The sequence below is a fragment of the Rhinolophus ferrumequinum genome, chromosome 12, assembly GCF_004115265.2.
Source record: "Rhinolophus ferrumequinum isolate MPI-CBG mRhiFer1 chromosome 12, mRhiFer1_v1.p, whole genome shotgun sequence".
Classification (NCBI taxonomy): Eukaryota; Metazoa; Chordata; class Mammalia; order Chiroptera; family Rhinolophidae; genus Rhinolophus; species Rhinolophus ferrumequinum.
In genome coordinates this window covers 73,668,643-73,691,501 of record NC_046295.1, presented here as the reverse complement: position 1 = coordinate 73,691,501, position 22,859 = coordinate 73,668,643, and the positions used below count along the sequence as shown (strand labels likewise).

The window sequence follows — 22,859 nt, the reverse complement described above, 5'->3', positions numbered from 1 at the left end:
AGTGTATGGCGCTATTAATTCATTCACTCACTGTTTATAAAGGTCGATGGTTAACCTGGTACTCCAATCAAATAATAATAATCGTAAGATAAGTGCCCATTCTTATTCCCAACCCATAATATTGTCAAAAAGCACTTTATACTATTTTGCATGTAAAATCCACCTGGTTTACTTGAATTTATGGGCTATAGATCTTTCATCATTATAAATTGCAACCCCTGGCAATAACGTTCTTCCCACCCCACTCCCTTCGTTTTCAGAGGAATATATTGTGTGGCATTGAAAAACTGGAACATTGAAGAAATTAGCATATTCATGTGTATTATTAAAGTCAGGTGGGTATAGAAAGGGTTGCAGAAATGAAACACATTACATTTTTCTGAAATCTGAAGAGTACCAATCTATAGTACTAATTAAAGGAATGAAGCCCAGGCTGCAGACAAAAGCTAGTTAAAACACTGCTTTGTCACAACTTGCTGCTGCTTGTCTTTGATTTTTTTTTTTCCTTTTGAGTGAAATACCTGGAAATTGTAAATCTTCGAAATTGCTTTAATTCCAGCTGAGTCATTTTAGAGATTGTAAACTGGGGAGGAGTGGTGACAGGAGAAGAGCGTGCCTGGCCTCTGTGGGTGGCATCTGTTGGACAGAAGCAGGCTTTGTGCCAGAAGCCTTCTGGTCCCTGGCATTTCCTTTGGCCTGGACATTATGGCACGGTGCGTTGGGCAAGTTCTGGGATCTGGGATCAGGAGAGCTGGGCTCCTGATCAGCAGTGCTGGCTCCATCGCTTATTGGACTTTTTGATCTTGGCATGTCTCTCTGAGCCTTGGTTTTCTCATTTGTGAGGTTGCAGACTTCCGGTCCTCTTACCTTTCAGAACTCACACAAGTAGGAAAAGCAAGGCAGCGCTGGGTATGACCTCAGTGTAAACTGTAATCACCACATAGAGGTGTAATTGCTCAGTTGGCTCCATCTCTCAGGTCTCTTCCTACTTTGCATTTCCTGATTCTATACACGAATGGGATTTGGTCTCCCAGGTAGACACTAGGACAGCGGAAGAGGAGAGCATGCACTCTGATTATTTTCTGTTTCTCATACTTCTGTGTAGATACTGCTTGTAATAAGAGCCCACAAAATAAGCCGCACGTCTGCCCTTCTTCTTCCTCCTAGAGAAACCTGACGGAGTATTTTGTGGCTGTAGACGTGAACAACATGTTGCATCTGTACGCAAGCATGCTGCACGAGCGCCGGATCCTCATCGTGTGCAGCAAGCTCAGCACTGTGAGTAGGCAGTCTCCAGACGGGCTGTTTCATTGGTTGACTTTAATGGAAAGATGTATATCAGAAAGAGGAAGCACAATTTTAGAAAACGAAATCAGCCACAGTCCGCTCAGGATACTGACATGCCATTTTCATTAACTCTTTCTGTTCCTTTACAGCACCAGTGCACACTCCATTCATTCTCAGAGTTTCACAGTCACCTGTAAACAGTTTTCCATTTGCTCGTGTGGTACGAACACTTTGCATGCTTCCACAAAAGCTTCCATCCTTGTCATTTTTTACATGTCCGTGTCATATTCCGTTAATACGGAGGTGGCCTCGTGTCCCAAGTCTTTCTTGATGGCCATGTAGGTTGTTCGTAGTTTAATCCTTAGTAGGTAACACTGCCGTGAACATCTTTTGGCTGCTCTTGACCATATGATATAATTCATACTCTAAGAAGTGGGGCCACCAGGGCAAAGGACGTGATAAGCGCTGTGACTTACGTATGCCCTCCCAATCAGGTTGCGCTTGTTTCCAGTGAGATGTTACCAGCTGTATATGAGTGTACCACTTTCACTGCAGCCTTGCCAGAACTTGTGTGTGTGTATCTGTGCATATGTGTTTTAACTTTGCTAATAAAATAGGCATAAAATGGAATTGCAGGTTTGCTTTATTTTTCATTTCTTTGATTAGAGGTAACTGACCTCTAACCATAGATTTATTTCCTGTTTCTATTTTGTTAATGGCTTTTCGGATTTATCTTATAGGTGTCTCGTTTTTGTTGTTTTAAGTAAATTGGAATGAGCTTTTTTATATTGCAATAACATGTATAATTTAAATATTTTTTACATTCTTTTTACTTTAGTTTTTTAGCTTGCTAAGTATAGGAGTTTATATTTTTCCCAATATTCTACTATGAAAATTTTCAATCAGAGAAAATTGAAATCATTTTATAGTGAGCACCCATATGATTTCATCTAGAGTCCGCCATTAGCTGCTTATTACGCTTGGCTTTGGTGCATATTTATTCATCTATCCATTAATTTATAGTATTTTTTGTTGTATTTCAAAGTAAATCACAAGCCTCAGTATATGAGTATATCCCCCTCAAATAATTGAGTATGTATATTGTTAACTGAAGTTTAGTATCTATTACAGTATTTTTTTCTTTTGCTGTAAAACATACAGACATTGACCGGGAGTAGAATGCCTAACCTCCCTGTTAGAGAGGGTAGATAGACTTTCTCATAGTGGGAATTTTTTAAATGAAGGGCCTGTGTGTTTACCTATGAATACAAGGCACCTAATAATGAAAACTTTCTGAGGCTATTAGAGTTTTTTTTTTTTTATGGTTTTCATCATAACTTCATTATTTTATTATTTCTTTGGTATTGTTTGCTTATCAAGAACTTACAATTTTTTGACAGCCTACTAGGCTCCTAGCACATAGTGGATGATAAAAGCATGGCCTGTGGCCTCAAGGGAAAAACAGACCCTAGTAGACCTCTTGCTATGTTTTGAATTTTATTTTAAACTAGAAGTGCAGTTCATCATCTCAGGGCCTAAACACCCGGACTGAGTTTCAGAATGACAGCACTGCCCACCAGATTTATCGTTGTGACTATGAGGCGAAATAGAGTAAGAGTCCATTTGAAAAAGTCTAGTGCATCACCAGGTACTGTTGCTTTGGAGCATTACACCTGAGGAGAACAAAAATAGTACATCCTGTCAGTAGAGTTAACTTCCCTATAATGTAATCAGGATATTTTTGAGCCCTTCATATGTGCCAAACACTGTGCTAAGCAGTTTGCATCTATTAACTCATTTAATCCTCACTACAACTGTTTGTAGTAGGTTCTGTTATAACTTTTGTCTCACAGATAAAGAAGAATGTATCTTCTGTGTGATTTTGTTTAGATAAATGTAGAAGATTTAACAAACAAGTCATTTCTGCTCTTTCCCAACACTAAAATGAAATAAAGGAATAAATTGATAATCACAAAGAGCAGATGCAGCAGAAATATTTAAAATAGTAAAAAGAATACTAGTATTAATGTTATGTCAACATTTGAAAACTAAGGTGAAATAGACAGAAAAATATAATTTACTAAAATTGAATCAAGAAGAAATAGAAAAATTGAATAGGTCATTTAATTTATAGATGTTGAATCAATACATAAAATTTTTTCCAAAATACTCAGCCCAGATGGTTTTATAGGTATGTTTTATCAAACATCTCAAGAAACAGATAATTTCAATTTAGACAAACTTCTTAACAGTCTAGAGAAAAGAAGGACTATATTCCAGCTTTTCTTGTGACACTTGTATAACCTTGGCATTCAACCACATAAGGAGACACTGTAAGAAAGAAATTTATCAGCTAATCTCATTCATTAACATAGCTGTAAAAAAATCTTAAAATAGTACCAAATGTATAAAAATATAATTCATAATAACTAAATTGGGTTTATTCCAGAAATATTGGTAATAATAGAAAATCTATTAATAACTTACCCCATGAATATATTTAAAGGGAAAATTCATGTGTCACCAATAGACAGAAATAAAGCATGACCATGTTCATGAATAGGAAGACTCAATATGTTGAAGATGTCATTTCACTCCAAAATGATTGTAGATTGCATACAATTCCATTCAAAATCCTAATAGGATGTTACATTGTATTTGGCAAATGGATTCTAAAATTAATACAGAAAAGCCAAACATAGAGCCAAGACATACTTGAAGAAAAAGAATGGGTTATGGAAGCTTGCTTTACTAGATATCAAAACTTTTTGTAGAGCCGTAGTAATTAAGACATTAGAAATGGCACAGGGATACACAAATAGACTGTTGGAACAGAACAGAGATTGGATTATAAAAACAGACCACATGTATATGGGCTCTTCATATATACAACAGAGGTGATGTTATAAAACCTGGGAGAATGGATGTATTTTTCAATAATTGATTATCTGCATGGGGAAGGAAAGGAAGATAATTTCCATTTTGTGACATATGCAAAACTAAATTCTAAACTGATTAAGGACTTAAATGTGAAAGGCAAAATTTAAAAACTTTTGGAAGACAAAATAGGAGAATAATCTCTGATCTTGGAGTAGAGAGGGATTTAATTCACCCAAAATATACATTATATAAAGGAAAAAATTAAAATTTTGAACTTTTGTTCTTTAAAAGATACCATGTAGAGAATGAAAGGACAAGTCTCAACCTGGGGTAAAATATTTGCCATATATAAAACTAACAGAGGATTAACATCTGAAATATGTAAAGAACTACTACAATTAAAAAGCAGAAGACAAATCTATCATTGGCAAAAAGCATGAATAGGCATTTCACAGAAGAAACTCAAATGGCTAATAAATATATGGAAAGATGCACAACCGCAGTAGCAAGCATAGGAAAGCAAATTAAAACTCCAGTGATTAAAGCAGTAGGTTTGCAAAAATTACATGTCTGATAAAGCCAAGTATGTTATAGTGGAGAGTATTGCAGAATTTCTTGTAGTACTCTTTGTAGAGTATGTGGCATAAAACTATTTGCATTCCACCTCTAGGTGGAATTGTGTGTATGTATACCTGTGTACATACACACACCTACATACGCTTCTTGGTCATGTATAGGGGGCTACATGTACAAGCAAATTCATAGCAGTACTTGTTTTTGTTTTTTAAACCTAGAAAGAGCCCACATGACCATCAACAGAGAGCTAATAACTTGTGGTTTAGTCATACAGTGGAATACTGTATCATTGAAAATGAACTACACTGTTGGGTTTCTAGTACAGAATTCCAAGTAAAAGACACAAGCTATAGAAGAATACACAGGATGATTTTATTCATGTAAAGTTCAAATAAGAAAAACCAAGTGGCCTAGTATTTAGGGACACATACAAAAAGGGGAAAAGTAGAAATGATTATCACAAACTTTAGGCAGTAGTTTCTGCAAAGGGAGTGAAAAGAGTATAGTTGGGGACATCAAAAGTTGTTTTCTGTCTTGAGCGAGGTTAGGGATCAGCAAACTTTTCTGTAAAGTAAGTAGGCTCTGTGGGCCACATGGTCTTTGCTGTAAGTACTGGGCTCTGACCTTGTAGGTTATAATAAGTAAGCTAGTGGGTGTGGCTGCGTTCCAACAAAGCTTTATTTATAAAAATAGAAGTCAGGCCAGACTTGGCCTTCAGACTATAGTTTGTCAGCCTCTGAGTTAGGTGCTGGGTTTTGGAGTCTTAAGTTTTTTACCTTTAAAAGTCACTTATGTGGTATACGTAACTTTGTATGTACATATATTTTCAGAAGTTTTGAAAAGTTAAAAAAGAAGATACCAAACCCTTTTATCATGTAATTTTACAAATACAGGGATGGAGATAAAGTACTTCTTGTAGAAAGGTGAAGAATCAAAATTATAGGCGATTTTGCAATGTCTATTTTAGAAACCAGAAGATAGTCAAACAGTGTCTTGAACTTCTAAGGGAAGTTCAACCTGAACTTCAGATTTCTAACCTGAAATTCTATACTTACCTAATGGGGGTGCCCAGAGGAGAGGGGCAGGAGCCGGTACCGCACCTGTCAACCTCCTGGGTCTCTACTCTTCCACTCCACCTTCTCTGTTGTGGGTGAACGCTGTGTCCTCTCGGGGCCCAAGCCCTCCGCGGTCCTCCGGACTTCCTTCAGCAGGTATTTGTCATGGCACTGCTGTAGGCACTGCAGAAACAGCAGTAAACAAAAAGGCAAAAAACGCAGTGCTCATTCAGCTACAGTCTATAGGGAAGATCTTGAATCAACAAGGAAAGCCAAGTATATAGTATTTACAGTCGTGTTTGCAGTAGCCTCGTGATAAGTACTGAGTTGTAAAATGAAGCAGAGAAGGATGGGGAGTGGGGAGGGGACAGGGATTGCAATTTTAGATACAGATCTCAAGAAGGAGTGCCTTATCCAGAAGGGGGCACTTCCGTTTCCTTCCTGCTACCTTCAGGAAGTTCCTCCAGCATTGAGCGCCCTTTCCCACGTCATTATGTTTTCTTCGCTACTGGTGCATTCTCAGGAGCTTGCCAACATGGTGTAGTATCACCCCAACTCAAAAGCAAAACAAAACGTCCTTGACCCACATCTCCTTTATGCTATTTCTATTTCCCCTTTTAGAGCAGAATTAGAGAGTTGTTTCTCTTCACTAATTTCTCTCCCATTCTCTCCTAAGTCTTCTGTGGCTTTAGCAGACACTCTCCACTGAAACAGCTTCTGTTTGGGTCACTGGTGACCTTATGTTAAGTAAAATTAAAACGAGTTAATACTTGCAAAGCTCTTAGAACAGTCTGGCATATAATGTATGTATATGTTTATAATAATGACATCTATAACAGGAAGTCAAATACTAATGTTTAAAAAATTAAGAAATAGTTATTTAGAAATAAGGTGATAAATATGGTGTGTGATTACTGTGAATTAAGGGGAAGGGGTGTCATGAGGTGGACTGCAATCTTTCAGTATAAGCCTTTAGCACCTTTTGTTTTGTTTTTAAGGCTATAAACGTGTATTACTTTGACTTAAAAAACCTTTTTTTGGTTCGTTTTTTTTTGCCAAGTAGTTAATTCGTAACTGAACTTGACTGATTGGTGGTAGAAACCTCTTTATGGAGAGGGGGTCTTCTTATATCTCACTTGTGATCAACAGCGGTCCTGATCAGTTATGTGCAGTTTTCTCTGGGGATGATGTAGCTGAGTAGACATCAGTTTTATTGAAGCCTTTGGGCCTCTCCAATTTCAGAATTTAAAAGTTTTCTGGTTGTTGCCTTTTATTTCCTCAATAGTGGCTGTTATCTTTTGGATGAGAGGCAGAATGCAAAGGCTGTATTCGCCTGAGCTTTCTGATGACCCACTCTGGACAAATCGAGATGTGGCCTGTCATACCTTGACAAACCACGTTTTTCTCAGTTTTGTTTGATAAGATGTAGGCTTAACATTCCTCAGACTCGTTAACCATCTGAGTTAATGAGTTAAAGAGAAAAGCTGTCGAACACTCTAGAGTGCCTTCTATAAAAATGATGGCATCAATAGAGACAAACCCAGCAATATTTAGTTCAGAGTCAGATAATATCCATTTCAGCCTTTCTTGGTCAATAGTGTAGTGATAATTCTGTATAAGAAAAATGTAAGTTTTTTGTTTTCTTTGCTCAGTTAATGTATATTGATTGTTTTCCTTTATAAATGATAAATAGGGAAGGCTTAACTAAATCTTGTTCTCTAATGTAAATACTTCAGTGTGATTGCTTCCAGCACAAAGGCCCCATTTTTCTTCCAGATTTGCGTGTCTCGAGTTTAATACATATTGCTTTTTGGTAACTTGGATGGATAGCAGGTGGGTCTAAAATAAGACCTTTGTAGAGATGATTTCGTGTAAATCCAACAGCAGTCCTAGAAAGTCGATATGATCCCCATTTTCCAGAATGGGCTATCAGAGAGATGAAGTGACTTGCCCAAGGTCACGTCCTACATGGGAAAGATGGACATGCAAGTAGGTCGTCATGATGCAGTGTCAGGGGAAGGAAGGCTTTGGCTTCAGAAAAGAGACAAACCCAGGAATTAGAGATACAAAGGAGTCTTAGCCCCTTCACAAGGCTTGCCTAGAGACCAGGTTATGTTTATTAGGCGCCACCTCTCAAACTATTCTCAGAATCTTTGTGTGGGAGCTGTCACAAGAGCCAGAGGCACATGGTGAAAAATATCCATGGCACCGAGGGAATTCCAGAATGCTCATAAAGAGCCAAAAAGATAGTCTGAGCCAAATCTGGTAGGTAAAGTTGCTGGTGGAGCTGGGTAATAAACTGGTTTAGGTAAAAAGAAGTCCTGATTGTGTAGTAATTAGAGGAGCTTCTTGTGTAGTTTGCAAATAGACTGCTGAAGAGGTATGTTACAGCATTTACACACTAAGCATGTAGAACTCCCCTGTTTAGGTTCATACTCTATATTTTATATGGGATGCCCCCAGTTCTCCCCCATACGATTGTAAAATTCTTTTAAGTTAACCTTTTTGAACCACCTACTATGTGTCAGGCACAGTACTAATATATATATATATATATATATGATAATTTGTTTTCATTACTTCTGGCAGCAACCCTAGGAGCTGGTTGGTTTCATCCTCCTTTCGCAGATGAGAATATTGGCACTCGGAAAGTTGAAGTGCCTCATCTAAGATGAGCAGCAGAGAGGGGATTAAAACCCACTTCAGTTGGCTTCAAGCTCACTCTCTTCTTACTACCTCATCCTGCCTCCTTGGTTACTCTCCATTTGTCATCTGTTCCCATTGACACTTGACCGCAGAGAAATATTCTTGGTATGATTCTGTTGACCCTGGGTCTGAAATCACAGAAGGACGTCAGCCTCGCCATTGCCTTGGAACACTCATCTACACTTTTTATTTCACATTTAGTGAGCACTTCCTGTGTGCCTGGCACCACTCTTGGCACCAGGGAGAGAGAAGGCCGATATGTGGCTTTCTACCTGACACACGTATTCTATGAGCCAGCGCCCCATTTCCATGAGCACTGTTCAGATTCAGCCCGCTCTGGGTGCGTGGCCAGGCTCCGCTGTCCCCAGCTCCACCTGTGCGGTCCCCTGCAGTGAGCGCAGCCCCTGGGCCTCTCTTTCCTAACTCACCATGGCTTCAGGGTTCACATACTGCAGATCCTGTCAGCCCCTGGGTACCGTGGTCCTAATCACCCCTTCTGCAATTTAGGGCTATTACAGGTTTAAAAAACTAAGATTATCCGTAAATGATGACAAAGGCATGTTTACTTTGCAAAGGAACATATATTTGTTTTATTCAGCAGATGCTTTTTGAAACGCGTACTTAGGAAGCACAGTTTAGTGGTAAGACCATTACCTAAATAATTGAGCCTCCATACCTAATTGTTTGTGTGGTACCCATACCTCTGAAAAGAATTATTACTTTTCTGATAGTACCCCATTTAGGGAAGGAAAAAGAAACTCAACTGATATCTTCTCCCTGTCCATTTCTTCCTAACTATTAGCCCCAGAGAATGTGGGCTTTGGGCAGGCCCTGGACACTGGTGCCCTGGAGAGTGGTAGGTGGTACTTCTGTCTTGCCACCACCACCCTCAGGTCTGGCCTTTAGTAGACGCTTCAGTTTTGGCATGAAGGATGGGTATCTTCCCAATTTTGCCCAAATCCTGTCCCGCCCACTCCCACCAACAGCTTCCATTGTCTTAGCACCACCTGGTCTTGCCACCTGAGAAGGGCCAGTTTGTGGACTTGGGAATGTTTCAGATTTGGCTTCTTTCCTAATGAATTCCACCTGGTCGTGACCATGCCAGCCTGTGTAATGGTTCAGGTTCCTGAATGATGTGTGTAATGCTTTCCTAGCTCTTCTGAACTAGAAATAACTAATCCTATTTGCCTATCTGCAGCCCATGAAGCAGAGATGAGAGTGGCAGCGTAAGAAGGTTTGAGACACTGGCCCCGAGCCAAGGCCTCCTTGCCTGCACACTCCACTGGGCGTGTTCCAGCCCTAGGAACAAACTGCATTATTTTGTTTCAAACTGTGCTCAAGGGAAGCCAAGACCTTGTAACTGGAAACTTACCAAACAGAGAATTCTGAGACTAAATTTAGTGTTCTATTTAAAAAAATAAAATAAGTTGAACATTTTGTTTGTTCATCTTTTATGTGTTAGAAAAGAGAGAGATTAACCTAGTTCACACCAACAACCTAAGAAGAGTACTCAAAGAAGTGAGAAGAAAACTAATCCTTTTGGTGAAGAGGGAAATCCTTAACAAAATGTAATGAAGTGGCATGAAATACAGACTCTGCAGCCAAACTTCCAAATAGCATTGCCTCTCTAATCTCCATCACATAAAATTTTATTGTGGCTCAGAGAATATTAAAAACTGTTAGAAATAAATGAAAGGAACTTCCATTGGCAGGAAGTGGAAGGAAAGATTGGTATGTTTTATTTATGTGGTTTTTCTCTGGTTTTAAAATGTAAATACAATTAATTGCTTTCGAACTACGTTCTTCATTTAATTGTGGGTAAGTTGATTTACTCTTGTTTGTGTTGAACTATAACTAGAATGAAGAACCTTGACATGTTATATAGAGACAATAATATAGGAACGTCTGACAATTAAGTTTGGGAACTTGTTGCAATGATGTTGCTAACCTTTTTTGATATCAGAGGGATTATTCCTTAAGAATCTGTACCGACTTGACAGTTAACCAAGTTTACTATTTGGAAGTGCAGAAAAGGCTGTGTGAAAAAGTTAGACCACCTGAATTTTTCACCAACAATTCATGGCTCTTACATCATGACAATGCACCAGCTCACACGGCACTGTCTGGGAGGGAGTTTTTAGCCAGTAAACAAATAACTGTACTGGAACACCCTCCCTACTCACCTGACGTGGCCCCCAATGACTTCTTTCTTTACCCGAAGATAAAGGAAATATTGAAAGGGAGACATTTTGATGACATTGAAGACATCAAGTGTAATACGACAACAGCTCTGATGGCCATTCCAGAAAGGGAGTTCCAAAATTGCTTTGAAGGGTGGACTAGGCGCTGGCATCGGTGCACAGCTTCCCAAGGGGAGTACTTGGAAGGTGACCATAGTGATATTCAGCAATGAGGTATGTAGCACTTTTTCTAGGATGAGTTCGCGAACTTAATTGTCCGGCTTCATATAGAGTATAAACAGCTTAATTAGTGATACTTTAAAATTTGCTGTGACTTCTACCAGCCAGGTCTCTCTACTAGTTCCTGCCTTCCTCTCCTGGCTCTTCCCCCATTGCTTCAACAAGCATTGAGCACATTTTGGACAAGACGTAGAATTCAGATTGCTAGGGATTCCCAAATGCTGATCCATGGATTAGTTGTGTTAGAACCATCCGGAGAACTTGTTACCAATTCAGATACGTGCAGACACTCTGGTTCAAAAGGTCTAGTGCAGAGCCACACAATGTCTATTTTTCAAGGTTGATACACAGCCAGATTCAGAAACAGTGAATAGACGGTTCTCGTAGACAAAAGCAATATTCTTTGTTTGTTATTATTTTGCATGCTTAGACTCATTTTCATTTTGAGACTACATCATGGAAGCTGGTTACGTTTGCTTGGAAGACATGAGTACAGACTAACACTAAAAATTTCTTTGTTCCCATATTTCCCTTTGGAACAGCTTTGATTTGGTATTGGCTAGTCTAGAAAAGGACAGAGCCAAGTAGATTCTATTTAAGCTCTCAGTAATGTTGGATGCTGTTGCAGTCCACCAGTGTAATTTTGGTACATGTGTATAAATAGATGAGAGGTGATGTTTCTTTTTAGCCACTGCATTGAGAACATGTCAGAAAATCTTATTATTTTTATAGAGTATAGTCAGTTTGTGAAATAAATGTATATTCCTTAGATTATAGGACCAGTAGTTTATTTTTTATATGACTCTGATGAATCAGATCTCTACCAAAAAACACTAGTGGGTAATGCTCAAGTCACTGACATGTTAATATACTTGAAGAGCTCTAAATGGCACCCACATTTGCAGACATCGATGTGAATTTCATTTAAGAAATTTGAGCACCTAGTATGTGCTAGGTCAGCAAGAACAAGGACTCATTTTCTCTGGTTGCTGCAGACTGAGAGTGTGGCCACTTTGGTGAGACAAGGTAGTGTGATGTGAGCTTAGGTTATGCAGTCAGGGGTCGGTACAGATCTTAGAAATTCACATTTTTTTCTCTTCTGCTATTCTGATAGCTATGTAGTCAACCACCGAGATGAGTCAGACAGCCCTGCAGGTGGTATCTTTTCCCAAGAAAAAGGACAGCAGGGCTGGAGGAGAGAGCCCCAGACTTCAAGTCAGGATGGTTTTGTTCGGTTCCTACCTGTGTACTTAATAGTCTGTGTTATTCCTGGCCGTCTGGCCCTGGGCAACTTACTAGCCCTCTCTGAGTCTCTCTGTCCTCTTCTATAAAAATGGGGACAGTATTCTTATTTTTATTAAAATACAGCTAACATACAATATTATGTTTCAGGTGTATACCATAGTTATTCAACATTTATAGACCTAAAGAAGTGATCACCACGATACATCCAGAAACCATCTGACACCGTACGATACTTTCACAAAATTATTGACTATATTCCCTCTGCTGTACATTACATCCCCATGACTTGTTTTGTACCTGGAAATTTGAAACTCTTATTCCTCGTCACCTTTTTCTATCTTTTAAAAATTTTTCAATTACAGTTGACATTCAATATTATTTCATATTTATTTCAGGTGTACAGCATGGTGGTTAGACATTTATGTAATTTAAGAAGTGGTCTCCCTGTCTAATCTAGTACCCACCTGGCACTGTACGTAATTATTACCATATTATTAATTATATTCTCTATGCTTTACCTCCCCATGACTATTTTGTAACTGCCAATTTGTACTTCTTAATCCCTTCACCTTTTCACCCTGCTCCCAACCCCCTCCCATCTATCACCCTGATAAAACTAGTCCCCACCTGACACCATACATAGTTATTGCAATATGATTGACTATATTCCTTATGCTGTGCCCCACATCCCCATGACTACTGTGTAACAACCAATCTGTACTTCTTATTCCTTCCCCTTTTTTCACCCACCTCCCGGCCCCCCTCCCATCTGGCAACCATTAAAATGTTCTCTGTCCATGTGTGTTTCTGTTTTGTTTGTTTTGTTCTTTAGATTCCATATAGAATCGAAATCACGTTGCATCTGTCTTTCTCGGTCTGACATACTTCACTCAGCACAGTGCCCTCCAGGTCCATCCAGGACGCTGCAGATGGCGAGAGCCCATTCAAAATGGGGGTAGCATCATACTGATGTCAGCGTTGTTGAAAGGGTTCCGTGGTCGTAGATGTGATGGCATCTAGCCCAGCCCTGGGCACAGACTAATCATTCAGTAAATACTACCTCTGAATCTCACCTTTGCGGGGCAGTAAACCCTGATTTGACTTTCAGAAGCAAAGAGGACAAGAGAGAACAACAGAGACCCTGGAAGAGCTCTGAAGATTTAATTAGTGTAACTGGTGATAGTGGATGGTGAATGACTCCAGGCAACCGAGAATAGCCATGGCAACTCGAATGAGGCTTTCCACATCCACCCACTTCTCATTAGTCACACAGTCATTGACTAAAGTTGTCATTTCTTGTTCGGGTCTCCAAGTCATCACTGCAGAGCGCTAGAATGGCCTTAAGAAGCTGCCGTGTTCACTTGACCCGCGCTACCACCTGACCAGCCTCCCAGGGAGGACGAACAGCTTCTCGTTTCATCCTTCCAGGCTCTGCTCTGATGCCTCCCTCTCTCTGGGAAGAAAGCCTGAGTCTTGCCCCAGGCAGAATTAATGATTCCTTCTTTCTATGCGAACACACTTGAACCTCTATTATGATACCTCTTTCATAAGGCTTTGGTGTTGAAGTTGATTGTTTGCATTTTGATCTTTCTCTGTCTATTTTAAATTGCTTGAGGGCCTGGCACGTACACACAGTGGATACTCAGTAATCGTCAGATTACTACAGGTCAGAGCGCAGAGGCAGCGCCCTGGGAGCTAAGGGCAGACTCTGTAGATGGACCCCCTTGGTTCACATCTTCACTCTGCCACCAGCTCTGTGACCTTACCCACCATCCGTAACATCTGGGCACCTTAGTTTCCGCATCCGTGAGACGGGGACAATACCATACCTACCGTCCAGGACTGTTGTGAAGATTGAGTGAGTTACCTGTGACACACATAGAACAGTGCTTGACAGGGAAACAGCGCTGACTTATGTGGTCACGGGAGAGGCTGTTTTATAGCTGTCATCTTCCTGGGCTTACTTTGCTTTCTAAGGTTCAATTGGCCCAACAAAACTCTACAGGGGAGAATCCCTTCCCCCTGCATATGCCTTCAAATCTAGTAACTCCTACCACCTGACGTTTCCTTAGTTTCTTCTCTGGGCAGATGCCTGACAGATAGCTACTGAGGATCCCATGTAAGGTTCTGCTTTCTTTTCTTTCACAAAATCGAATTCATTAAAGAAATAGTATAAATTAGCTACACATAAATTATGATCTTAGAAATATTTTTCAAAGAAGTACAAATGTCCACTTATGCTAGACTTGAGGTGGCAAATAGATTTCTTCTTGAGTGCCAGCTTGAGTCCCCTGACAATGCTTGCATGTTCCGACGGGTCCTCAGCCCGCGTCGTGACTCCAAGATCGGTTAGTGTTGTCTGTGCAGAATGGATGAGGGGAAGAACCTGGCTGTTCCGTATTTAAATGAATTTTTTTTTTTTATCAATCCCAGTGTAACTTTGCCTTGTTCTTTGTCACGTTTATGAAAAAAGCCTTCACTTCCCTCACTCAGGGTGCTCCGGGCTTATTTATGCTGTAGTTTGCCATACCATAGCTTCTGCCTCTGCTTTGGTAGCCAAAGCTCTTCCCTGGCAGTTTTAGTTGCTTTGATGTTTGGAAGTGTCAAATCTTGGAATGAAAGCGTGTTGCTCTGGTTAATAACTTTCTGTAATTACTCTAGCTAGTAGTAGGTAGCTTTAAAAAAAAAAAAAGAGGGTAGCGGGGAGAAGTGATGGAGTAGGCAGGTGATTGCCTGACAGTGCTTCCTCTTGACTAGATGGGGTGTCTTTTGGAAAAGATTATGATATTGCTGCCAATGGAAGGCACTCGACTCGACCCAATGTTGGTCGACTTTTTCCCTTGTGGTTCTTTCCCTTCTCTTTCCAAAGAGGATAGTGGAGAAACAAGAGGTAGGATGAGTTCCAACTAAAAGAGGAACTACTTGAATAAAGACTGTCCTCTCCCACCATCCTCCGCAGAAATAAAATAAAGAAGCATTACGTTTCAACTTCTAGGAAAACCAGGACATTCTTTGCCCTTTTCCTTCTTTCTACTCACATGTCTAGCGTCTGTCTAGACTAGCTGGAGGTCTTTGATTTCTGAGGCTTTCTAAGGTGCCATTCTGTGAAAGCATTTTTGATAGTTTCTTAAAAGCCAACTTCCCCTTCACTAAATGTAGTAAACAGAATTTGAACATAGTTGAATCATTTATAATGAAAGGCTTTTCTCATACCCTCAGAAAGCTTGAGTAGGATAACTTTGAGAGTCCCTACAGATTTTACGGAAAACTCATTGCTGATCATATAGTGTGTTTTACAGTTGAGAATAAGTAAAAATTTAAACCAAACAAAAAACCCACAACACTGTTTGAATTGTGGCACCATTTATTTCCTGATAACTACGAAGATGGTTTATAATTAAGTAAAAGAATCTAGTTCTCAAATTGAAAAAGCCACCAACTTCTAGAAGACATTTTCTAAAAATGTGCTATATGATTCTTGGTTGACATGAGTGGATTTAAAAATGACCCATCTTTAGGAATCTGACCCATCAGATAGTAATCTGATATTCTTTCTATACTCTTTGCTTTATCAATTTCCTGCTGTTTGGGTTCAGAGGAGAAAGCCCAGTGTCTCTAACTCAGTGATGAAGCAGGTGCCAGATATTTTCTGAGTTCTGGGATGTGAAGAATGACTGTGACCATCTGATTTTTTCCTCTGTCAGCTGTTAGAACTTGGGATCTTAATGCCTTTTAAAATTTACAGCTTCTAGTTGTGATCTATTAAGCAATTGCAATTTGTTAAGTGTCTGGTAATCTTGCCTTCCATTCCTCAAGATGTTAGGCTGGAGGCATTCTAACATTCCCCAAACATTTACTCAGCACCTGCTCTATGTCAAGCCGAGGAAGAGATAAGGAGAGAAATCAGTGTGGGCTCTGTCCTGGAGGAGCTCACATCTTTAAGATCATCCACCCCTGAGGTCTCAGGGTGTTCGGGGCCAAGCACAGAGGGAGGCTGTGCCCTCCACAGTCAGGTGGTGAAGATGGGTGGCTGAAAGTTGGTGGTTCCTAGATAGCACATGCATTCCAGGTGGGCCCGATTGCTGCAGAGATGAGAGAGAAAGACCAGCTTGAGACAGACCCTGCTTTACATTCGCGTAGGCAGCATACACAGCTGAGGGTGAGCTGGGACAGAGGATGGACATTCTTCACGTCGAAGGATGGAAAGTCCTCTAGGTCACAGTCGTCAAAGCTGGAAGTGGGGTGCAGGGATCATGCAGTCCAGCGACTTGTTTTCTATATCGGGGAACCTGAGACCCAGGACGGGAAGTGGCTTTCTCAGATCAGAAAGGGAATTAGTAGGAACTCCATTGCAAGTTTGTGAAAGGGAACATGACAGAAACCCAGACTTTCAAATAGGAGTGCCAAGTTGGGATGTAAACCTTTCCGTTTGACAATCATTACTTCACTGTCTAGAATTTCCTGTGGATTAAAGACACTGCAGCACCTTAGTTAAATGCAACTAATCCCCAGGAAATTGTCAGACCTGCGTTTGTTTTAAAAATGATTCTTTTCTGTTCACTGGTATGTTGCTCTAGATTCACCTAATAGCAAGGCAAGGGCTTGTCTACGTAGTTTGGCCTTGCTGACAGGGACGGTGTCTCCTCAGGCCAGTGCATGGGCATAGGGCAGGCCCACAAAACATTTCTGCTTCATTTAGGCATTATGGAAACACGGTAGCCAGTCTGCCAGACCTGGGTGTGAGTCCCTGTTCTGTCACTAGCTATGTGGCCTTGGACGAGGTAGTCCACCTCTGAGACTCTTTCTTTATCTGTGAAATGTGATGAGTGTGTGTGTGTATGTATGTACACACACACACGCACACCTATAAAATAATACTTCACAAGATTCTGAACCCCCAAGATGGTACCTGGCACATACACTGCTGGGATTCTTTTTCTTTTTTCCTTTTTTTTTTTTTGAGCGGCTATTCTTACTTTAATCCATGTTAAATTACAGAGCTCTACATACTTAGGAATCATCGGAAGCATTGGGACCTAAGATTGTGACAATCTGGGCGTTATCTCTGAGAAATACCTTAAACTAAAAAAAAATAATGTGTCTGTGATTTTTATGATTTTTTTTAACTCTGTCATTGATCACTCCGCATTCATTTCCTCCCCCGCCCACCGCCTTCTCCCTTTCTCTCCCTTTGCCTCAGAGAAAACTAATGAAGCCATACAGAAAGCTCCAAGATAGAAGTGACCTTGTGCACCTTTAATTGAGGACAGAATTTGCTAAAAGTGCGTCCAAAAACCCACCAGTGGTTTACTTTGCAATCTGTGTCCTGACTAGTCTGGCTGTTGGCTGTATAATTTGTCTAGTTTTGTCTGGAGTCTTAGACTATTCAGCTGCTTCAGGGCAAAATCTTTTGGGGTGTCATTAAATGGGATTGATAATTGGCTTCTGATGAATATTCATTGTGACTAATGACTTTGGGCAAATTTTACACATACTATCTTTCTATTCTCCCACCAAGTGAGATTTTGATAGGATCATTTTCCTCAACTTGCACTTCAATTAAATATTCACAATACCCCCTTTGTTGACTACAACCCAAACTGTATACTTTCATTACTTTTAAATTTTGTGTTCTGTAAGAATTGAGCTTAGGCCTCTAGGAAATTTTTAAAAATGGGGTTGATGTTAGAGTTATTTTTAAAATAAGTGGCTAATGATAATTTACAGGACATAATGTTATTTCTGATTAAGCACAGATAAATTGTAACACTTTTCTTGTGGTCAATTCAGCCACTATTCCTAAGTAACAATGCATGTTTTGTTCCATTTAGTATTTGATAAAAAAAAAAAAAAAAAATTTCCGCTTTTGTTTGTTTGTTTTCCTAATCCAATGGGTAAATGCATTTCACTCCAATTTCAGAGCCTTGGCCATTAGAAAACCCCCAATGAAAATGATCAAACACCTTAGATGTTTGATTTTTATGAGGGCCACAAAATATTAAAATCTTGGCATTAAGCTTGGTAGATTTTTTTTTTTTTTTTTTACTTTAATTTATTTTAAGTGTGTTTTTCCAGGACCCATCAGCTCCAAGTCAGGTAGTTGTTTCAATCTCATTGTGGAGGGCGCAGCTCACACTGGCCCATGCGGGGATCGAACCGGCAACCCTGGTGTTACGAGCATCGCATTTTAACCAACTGAGCTAACCGGCCACCCCCCTAGATTTTTTATTTTATTTTATTTTATTGAGGTTAAGGAGACATGAAAAGAACATTGTCTGAAGAAGATAAGATCTCTGCCACTTTATCACTTGAAATAGGATTTGGACTCCAACCAATTTAAGCTAAAAAGAGGCAGGTAATCAAGTTCTCTCAACCAGGAACATTCTATTGAATGACTTCTTCAAAGAGAATTACAAATGAATTCATGTGATGATGATACCTTACATTTGTATGGCATCTTATAAGCACTTACTTATAAAGTGCTTTTATTTGTTTGATGTAGAATTATAGAGTAGGCATGTTATTGAACAAATGGATGAATGAATCCATTGAGATTTTCCAAAAAGTGGCGTATTTGTGTGTCTAAGCTTCCTGTTATTGTTTTGGAATTTGAGTCACATACCTGACTCTGTGAGACTCATGAAAATATTGTTAAAAGCCATGCCCCTAACTATCTTTATACTGTGAGTATATTCTAAGTAGAATTTGGTTTTGACTTATTCAAGAAACACTTCATTAGCTAGCACTTGTATACTGGGGGTGCCAAAAAAATGTGTACAAGTGGACACTTTGATCAACGTTGCTCAAGCAGTAGTTCGCCGTAATCAGAAGTGTCTGGACGCTGATGGTAACCACTTTGAGCACCTCTTGTAATTGCAGAAGCCAAACGTGACTTATATTCATCTTTTGTTATTGGTATATATTGAATATTATGATTTTAATAGTTTTTTCCTTTGTTAAAATGTGTATGCATTTTTTTTTTTGGCACCCTCTGTATATGTGCTATCACCAAGACCAAGGAGAGGAAGAGAGACAGGTCTTTCTGTCCTTTACAGCGAGAGGCCAAACATGAAGGCAGTTACAGCCCCATTAATAATGGGGGGTACGGGGGGTGCCCAGGAGAGCCATGCGAAGAGGGTAGCATTTGCTCAGAGACCAGAGGGAGGAGGAGTTTGCTAGGGGCACAAATCGGGGCCAATTTTGGGGACGGGTGGAAAGAGAGAAAGGAAGACCCCTCAGTCTGCAAATGATTTATTCCAAGGATAAACTGGGAGGGGGCAGTCGACACTGCAGCTGGAGATGCTGCCCTCCAGGTAGACTGGGAACTGGTGGGGCCAGGCCTGTTCCAGACGTGCCCCCAAAGGCTTCCGAGTAGGATATCACGTGACTGGACCTGCACAGTAGTAAGAGTACTTTGGCAGCTAGTTAAAGGGTGGGCAGAAAGAGCTGGGGCCCAAGGCCAGTGTCACCCTCCAGCCTGACTTCAGGGTGGAGTTGGAGGACAGTTGGCTCCTTCGACACCAGCAAAGATTTTTCATCTCTTCTAACCCTGAAGAGGTTAGTCATGTATAACATGACAGGCAGCCTCCTTCATGTGCATACCCACCAAAATGCATTGAAAGGGATGGATTAAACCCACTAGCCTTGGTGGAATCGCTGGGAACAGCTCTGGAAAGCTTGCTGGATCAGCTCCTGTTCATGACATGTACCTGATTTAAAGAACAGGGTCTGGAGGGAAAGGGGGAGGGGGAGGAGCAGCCCTGGATTTAATACACCGCTCTCACAACTGTGAAACATCAGCAGAGTATCCAATTTAAAGCTGTTCATGTTACACTAACCTCTGGGATTCTTTTAACTGGGCCTTGGCACGTCACTCTTTCGCCACGTAAATGTCCTTCTGTCAGCAAAGGCCAGTTAACAGCTTCCAAAAGAAGCAAAGTCCTCATGGGAACAGGCTTCCCAGAAACTGAAGAAACAAGGCAGAAGGAAACATGTGTTGTTGGCTTTTGTCACTTCATAGCCCTATCTCCAAAGATGTTGTTTGTTCCCTTCTATCACTATATTGAATTTTGTAGCAATTTTATTCCGTTATATCTCTGTTTCCTAAAATTTTAATTATATCAAGTACTGATTAGATGATGTGTCTAGCTCTGAAGAAAATAAAAGGAATATGAAGTAGGGGCATGTCAAAAAAATAGGGAGAGGAAGGATTAGTCAGTAAACAGTGCTGAGGCAATTGATTAACTATGTGGAAAAAATAAATTCTCACCTCAGTCCTTAAACCTAAATTAATTCCAGATGGATTAAAGAGTTAAATGCTAGACAAAAATTTGGAGGACTTTCTTAGTATAAAAGCAGTGGAAACCATCATGAAGGAAAAGATTTTGTCTGTGTAATTATTTAAACATTCTCTTCAAAGAAACCCCAAAAATTCAAAGAAACCTTAAAAATTCATAGAAAATTAAATAAGGATAAAGTATTTTCCAAAACATTGCAAAGGATTAGTGTCCTTTGCATATCTAGTGTTTGCTTGTAAATCAATTTAAAATACTAATACTCGTTAGAAAAAGTGGCCTAAGAATAGGAATGGACCATTTACCTAAGAAATAATAGTCAAGAAACGTGTGACACAGATGTTTCAGTCATGATCAGAGGAATAAAAATAAAATCAAGATAGATACAATTTTAAAGCTACTACCTGGACTACAATTCTTAGTGTTGGTGAGGTGCAGGGGGAACATTCTAGAACGTGGCTGGGGAAGTGTAAAAGAGCCTCCATTCTTCATCTGTTTATTATATTAATACATTTATTATGTTTACATTATTTATTAAGTGCCTTAAAATATTTATAACCTTTGTCTCTGATTTCTACATCTAGGAGCCAGATATAAAAATTATTGACCTGATCTGATTATATAACTTCATGGTAGAAGAGTGGTTAATATAGCTTGGGAAATTCATTGAGTGTCATTAAAAGATATGTTTTCTAGGAATATTTAAAGATGTGGGAAAATGCCAGCAAATATTGTTAACTTAAAAAAAGAGAGAGAGCAAATGAACACTGTAGTTATAGTAATCCTAATTTTATTAGAAAAGGAAATATAAGTGCATATGTATGTAATACCCCAAAATGTTAAATTATTTTCAGATGGTGAAGACTTTTTTTTCTTTATCCATTTTTCTGTTTTCTAAATTTTCTACTGTCACTGTGCATTAGCTTCATAATCAGGAAATAAAATAGATTTGTTTTTGAAAGCAAGCTCTGATTAAATTTGAATAACGGTGATTGAGTTAACTTATTTTAAATATGTTGGGAAGTATGTGTTCAATTTTATTGCTAAACTCAAATATGACAGTGTGTCCTCACTTTGAGTTTTAGCTCTGAGTTTCTGATGTGCTTCTCTTGCAGTTGACCGCCTGCATCCATGGGTCTGCTGCCATGCTGTACCCCATGTTTTGGCAGCATGTGTACATCCCCGTCCTGCCCCCACATCTGTTGGACTACTGCTGGTAAGGCCGCTGCTTACCCTGCCCTCCGCTTGTCCTGCTGCAGAACTGACAAGCAGTGTTAGGTCTGTAACTTGTAATGCAGTTGGTGACTCTAAATTAAAAATGCTAACCAAAATGACATGAATTGTAGACCACATTTTAGACTGCATGGCCCCATTTTTTCCATATACTTTTCATATGTGTCATGGCATTCTTAAGAGTTCGAGTAGGTAATACTTTCCCCATTTCTCAGTTTGGGGAAACCAAAGCACCAACCAAGTAGTTGAGTGATTTTTTTTTTTTTTTTTCTCTAAGACAAATTGGAAACTGGTGACAAGAACAGTTGAGGTCCCCAAGGTCTTCACATTTCAGCCATGCCCTCGGGCATGTTCTGTAAGACTTGCTCTCAACTGTGGTTTGGGAGCGCAAGCCTGACTTCAAAACCCTCTGCAGGTTTTTGATGGGCATTTCACTGTTCAGTGAACTGTGTTTTAGTGGAAGGAAGGAAAGCAGGCAGACAGGCTCCAGAGTTAGTTCTACCGCCGTGGACAAGTCAGTTGGCTTAAGGTTTTGTTTCCTCCTCTGCGACATGAAGTTGTTCTATACGTAATTAAACAAAGATGAAATGGCGTAGTGGATGAAAGGACCCCGTGTAGAACAGCTGGCTCGTGGTAGGTGCTCAGTAAATGTTTCTGCAGAAGCACTGTCATCACTCTCCGTCTTCAGTACATGTCCAAAAAGAGTGTCTGCATGACTGCTTTGGATCCGTTTTCCTTCTGAATAATTTCTTTCTCCAGTGTAACATTTAAAGACATTGTCTCCAGACAGCTCAAGTCAGCAAAAGTTGATCAGGGAACACTACACATATGCCTGCCAGGAACAGAGAGCTTCGGGAGAAGGGGACCCTCTTGAGGGCTTACAGTTCTGTCACGTAGGAGCAGGTGATTCAGAACATTTACCATCGGTTCAAGGTGACTGAGCCCCAGGCTCTCATAATTTGTGCTGGGTTCTGCAGCCTGTTTTGCAGTGCCGCCACTGAAAAGCATCACGAGGCAGCCCAGTTGTCCTGGGAGCCTAAAGGTTCCCACAGGACTTCTGATTTGAAGTGTTGGGTTCACCCTCATCCCGAGAAGCCGCAAGTACAACCAAGCTCTGGGTGGTCAGGTAAAAATCAGCGCCCCTCCCTAGTGAATAGCACTCA

General features: G+C 40.0%; 1 protein-coding gene across 7 annotated transcripts in view; it reads left to right on the top strand.

Moving 5' to 3' along the window:
• DENND1A (DENN domain containing 1A) overlaps positions 1-22,859 on the top strand; it is a 468,543-nt gene that overhangs the window by 230,764 nt on the left and 214,920 nt on the right. For all 7 annotated transcript variants that reach the window (XM_033123052.1, XM_033123054.1, XM_033123055.1 and 4 more), the window contains 2 exons: positions 1,168-1,278; positions 21,579-21,679. In XM_033123052.1, the coding sequence (XP_032978943.1) occupies positions 1,168-1,278; positions 21,579-21,679 (212 nt within the window). The remainder of the gene's footprint in view (positions 1-1,167; positions 1,279-21,578; positions 21,680-22,859) is intronic.